This window comes from Triticum aestivum, chromosome 3A (assembly GCF_018294505.1).
Source record: "Triticum aestivum cultivar Chinese Spring chromosome 3A, IWGSC CS RefSeq v2.1, whole genome shotgun sequence".
NCBI classification, from domain to species: domain Eukaryota; kingdom Viridiplantae; phylum Streptophyta; class Magnoliopsida; order Poales; family Poaceae; genus Triticum; species Triticum aestivum.
In genome coordinates this window covers 575,891,075-575,896,129 of record NC_057800.1, presented here as the reverse complement: position 1 = coordinate 575,896,129, position 5,055 = coordinate 575,891,075, and the positions used below count along the sequence as shown (strand labels likewise).

Sequence of the window (5,055 nt, the reverse complement as noted above, 5' to 3'; positions counted from 1 at the left end):
ACAATTGTTTAGTTTCCCTACTCACTCATATTATTTGTGCTTCTTATCTCTTGGAATGCAGAAATGGTATATTTGAAAAAATAAAGTTTATCAACACTTAGAAGATAGTTTATTTTAGGTGGAAACAATTCTAGAACCATTTGATAGTTTAACTTGTTATTCTTGTTGGCATGAAGTAGCCATCATGATCTTTTAGAATGAGTACTCGCCTAGAATCATCCAATATTCTTGGTTGTTATTCTTTTTTGCACTTGCACCAAGTAGTCAACATATGCTCTATCTTTCCTTTTTTCTGTCCACATGCAAGCTGTATGCCATATGAACACCACGTTTCATGTGTCCTTTTTCCAATGCATTAATAAAAGTGACTAAGGATTTCTGTAAGATTTATCTCTGTGTTTGTGTTTGCCCTTTTCTTTTCTTGTGCTCAATATCATGTTTTATTAATATGCTTTTGTAGGCAAAAATATATTCTGCATTCCCAAAGTTGGCATAAGTATCAACAAATGTTATGTTTAAAGATATTTTTCAATGTGCCTAACATAAGCTAGAATATAACAAAGTATCATGTTCAAATATTTTCCTAAATTGATGGTTGAAACACATGTGGTCCGTCAATAGGACAACTACTCATTAGTTGTATTGCTGATGTGTTTCTTGTGTGTGGAAGCGACGCGACTGGTATAGGTTGCTCGATTGGTCTAGCATGAGTACGAGTCAATTAGTCCCTTCTCATTCTCCATTTCGTCTATCAGCCCATCAGTGCATGCCTTTGCAACCTATAATAAATGCCGAATATCAATATGTCTACATTTCATTCTTATCACGTGCCATTTTGCTTGAAACAGGTGGGCCAACACTACCAGATTAGCAAGACAAGGTATATCATGACATTTTGATACTAAATTAGTTGCATTGGTGAGAAAAACGTTAAATTAATTATTCTCTACCTGTGGTGCCATTTAGGTACAAACCAAACTTTACTAATAATTTATTTTAGCAAGGCTTCCTTTAGGTTTAGAATAAAGCTAGCAAAACCTCAATATCTAGACACTAACATAAAACCATGATTTCAAACCCCACAGAGACGTGGTTGATTGAAGTAACTGGTATAATCACAGTATGAAAATTCGCCTCATGAAATTCATGGCATCCCAGTTAACCTGTGGCGAAGTGGCACTGCCTGGCCTTGCGACCTGTGAAGCTATGTTATGTCTTCATGATGGCCTTACCGAATTATTCTCTGAAATTCAAACATCTAATTATATACTGCAAAACAGTGAAGCAATATGCGTAAATTGCAGTTTTTGCGTGGGAATGCGTAAATTGCAGTTAGTAAGTCTTGTGAATTTTGTTGTGCTTACGTTGTCAAAGGCCGTGGGTGTACAATAGTCGATGGTGTGAAAACACTTCTTGATGTCGAATTCCAAAAATAAGCAAAAGGTTCCCCACTCTTCTTTGATCCATCTGAGGGCCGAGTGGCAGCCTCGACCCGAGCGGAAGTGCGATGTGTTTGGAAACTCGGGATTGTAAATGGATTCGGGTACCATTCTGATAGCCTCTTTCATGATCTTTTCTGTGGGTAGAACTACTATGAGGGATCTAAACTTCCCCTTTCTTTATTTCTTCGTTTAAAGAAGGGGGAGCGAAGCGGACCTGTTTTTTGCTCCCTCAATTGATAGATCAAGGCACCACCTGCCACCCCAACGAAAGGCTCTTTAAAGAAGCAGTCCCATCACTCTTAGGCCCGGCACCAACCAAGAGGAGGCGGGGCTCTCTCCAATCATTCTGAAGAGCCGAGATCTCGTAAAGGAAACATTAGCTAGCGCACTCCGATTTGTGTGACGATGTTTCTTCGTCCAGACATTTAAATGAATGATGGAGAAGGTTGTCAACATAAATTCGCAGGAGTAAACGTTTAGACAGTACATGTGATAGGTATCCTAATTCTGTAACAGCAAAATCAATCTAGATAGTAAAATTATATCCAGAGAGCCAAGTATTCAAGGGAAAAAATAAGACATTTCCAAGTTGCATTTAACTGAAGATAACACAGTAAACAGATCATTATCCCATTACAGAACACAACTGAATTTTTAAACAGTGGTTAATTATTCCAGAGAAGACCAACCTAAGGGCACTTTGGAAAGCACAGATCATGCTGGGTCAACTTACTAGTAGCTCCATCCAATACAAACACAACAAGTACATTACAAACCGAACACTTCAGAACAGAAGTATAATCAGCAAGACCTTGATAGGGTGTCTCACTTCCACACTTCTGTTCCCAGCCACCATTTATTCAAGTAGGCTATATGAAAGGAAGCCATTTTCTATCTGATACTGTATTTGGGTACAAAGAACTTCATCCAATTATGCAGGAGAGTTCACGAAGCTGGCAACAGCATCCACCACTTCAGGAACACCAAGTTCTCCCGAAACGATGCCACCGCCATCGATCTCGCAAGTCTCCCAGGCCGCTGGTACCTCAGCACTGCCAGAATCAAAGCATGGTGCTGTCGGTTCTGCAGCAGTGCCGACGACAGAGCCGAAGCTGCACCGCTCCTGGAACGGCCGGCCGCCGATCTCAGCCCCATCGATCTTGCCTCGGACATCGAGCAGGAGGCCCGTCAGCCTCGCCACCTCGGCCTCCAGCGCCGCGTGGCCCTGCAGCCGCCTCAGGAGCTGCTGGTTGGCGGCGCGGAGCTTCTTGACCTCCTCCTCGAGGAAGGCTGCGTGGGCTTTCTTCTTCTGCCGGTACTTGCGCACGGCCTCACGGTTCCCCAGAGGCTTCCGGAGATTCCTCAGCTGGTCATGCTCCGCGTGATCTTCGCCGGAAGCTATGACTTGGGTGTGCGCGTGCAGGCACGTGTGGGAGTGCGCCGCGGCCGGCCATGATGGAACGTTGCAGGTGTGTGTGTGAGTACACGCTAGGAACTCATCATCGAAGCCGTGGGAGATCTCAGGATATGGAAACAGAAGGTGGCTGGGGATCGGAAGGTATAGTCCGTCGTCCATTTTGTCACAAAATGTGCCAACAAGCTAGATTCTCCTCCTATGATTAGTAACTGGGGAAGTCGGACAAAAGCGCCAAAAAACAGTTCAAAAACTCGAGAACTTGGTACCCTAGCTTGCTCCATAAAAGCTTATTACCGATTCAGAAGATCTTATTAGAGGCAAAATCAATTCAAAATAAATTCATGTAACCCCTAGATTACTACCACCTCTGTTTTCAAACTGCCAAAACGTCTTATATTTAGGAACAGGGTGTGTACTTATTAGTGATTGAATGGTCGAAAGATCATGTAGTAAGTACCAAATTTGCATGATGGCCAGGAGCATGAACATGTCAACTACTCTCACCACAATCGCAAAACCTCACAGGATTCCAGTTAGGACACCAACGTTCCTGCATGTGAATACATGGTAAACAACATCAGTATATTTGAATTTTGAATGAGGAGTCAGACTGAATCAACAAAAGTAGATTTTGAGCGCAAAATACCTATAGACTACCGAAGTGCATCAAAACGGTATGGACTTGATGTGTAGACCTGTCAACAACTGTTGCTCCTTGCAACTGCAAACCTCTTACTGTTGCCTCTCTTTCTTTCTTTTTGCCTACACCTTTTGCTCGTCACCTCTCCATCAATCTTGTGTTGGTGTTCTCCTGCCCCCTCTCCTTTTATTTTGGGTATCTCGAAGGAGGAGAGACCTAGAGGGAATGAAGCAAGCGGTGGACAACGATGTTATTGGATCGGAGCGGACAGGATAGAAAAGGTGGAGAATCCTAGTTCTTGCCAATGTTCTCCGTTTCCCCATTTCCATTATGCTTGCCACTATTCATGGACTACTATTTTCTCAACATGATTTTCTTATGCTACGATTCCTTTTACGTTCATTTCAACCAGTAGCATCTGGCACTGTGGGTTTCAGCAACTTGGCTGAATTTTTATCTCAGAATATAATCTCCAAAGCATGGAATTTGGATTGATTCTTTGAACCGTTGATTAGCTGGGAATTTTAGACATTTATATTCTCTTGCCATTGTGTTATCACGGGATAACATAGAGAGATAAAGAAAAATAAATACATAGCTTATAATATTCTAGAAGGAATAAGCAATTATTTGGAGGCATATCATAAATTCCTTTTCATAAGTAAAGTCGGACACAAATATATTTGGGGAGTCTAAGAAGAATAAAGGTTTTGAAGCTGAGAAAGAGATTATCAATTTGGGGAGTTTGTCTTTGGCTCAATATGAAATTTGAAAGCTGATAAAATAAATGTAACAACAAAGAAAGTTGCTAGTGACACACATCCCATATTTGTTGAGCCGTTAGATGATAGACTTAAGTTGAATGCTAAAATGAAAGAGGTGGAATATGAGAATGCTAAACAAACTATTAAATAAAATTGTTATGGATAAAAAAAGGACGCTGATAACGCCCACACGTGTGGTGGGAGCGACATCCGCCCACACGCCTTATAACACACAGACCGCGCCACATCACCGCATGCATGCATGTGAGAATTTTTTTGATTTCCAGTTTTTAAAATGTTTTATCTCTTAAATGAAAAATCCGATTGAAGATCCGTTTTCACCACTAAATCCATCATGACAAGATCTTGGAAACTAGATCGCATATCAATATATTTCGCTGACTTTTTTGGGGGGTTAAAAGTTATCATGTCTATTGCACATGAATTGCCATGGTGTTTACACTGAAGTTGCCATGATATGTTTCAACTATTTTCTTCTACATTTAAAAGTAAATTTTTACATATTATAAAACAGAGAATTAAGAAACTAGACTTGCCATGAACCATAAGCTAAAATTGTCATGATACATGCACTTAAAATTGCCATGGTTCATACAAAAAATAATTTTCATGGTCAAAGTACTAGAATTGTCATGGTCAAAATACTAAAATTGCCATGCTCTATAAACTAAAATTGCCACATGACAACTTTAGTGTAAACACTATGGCAACTTTTGAGCAAAAAAAATTCGTTGAAACATATTAACATGGGATCTAGTTTTTAAGATCTCG

General features: G+C 40.6%; 1 protein-coding gene across 1 annotated transcript; it reads right to left on the bottom strand.

Moving 5' to 3' along the window:
* Window positions 1–2,005: 2,005 nt before the first annotated feature.
* Window positions 2,006–3,709, bottom strand: LOC123058691 (basic leucine zipper 23). The gene is made up of 3 exons (XM_044481392.1): window positions 3,506–3,709; window positions 3,317–3,409; window positions 2,006–3,068 (listed from the first exon to the last, which is right to left on the bottom strand). The coding sequence occupies exon 3, from the start codon at window positions 3,016–3,018 to the stop codon at window positions 2,374–2,376; it is 645 nt and encodes a 214-aa protein (XP_044337327.1). The 5' UTR covers window positions 3,019–3,068; window positions 3,317–3,409; window positions 3,506–3,709; the 3' UTR covers window positions 2,006–2,373.
* Window positions 3,710–5,055: the final 1,346 nt, after the last annotated feature.

Coding starts and splice junctions, on each gene's coding strand:
- LOC123058691 (XM_044481392.1), bottom strand. CDS start 3,018: ATGGACGACGGACTATACCTTCCGATCCCCAGCCACCTTCTGTTTCCA.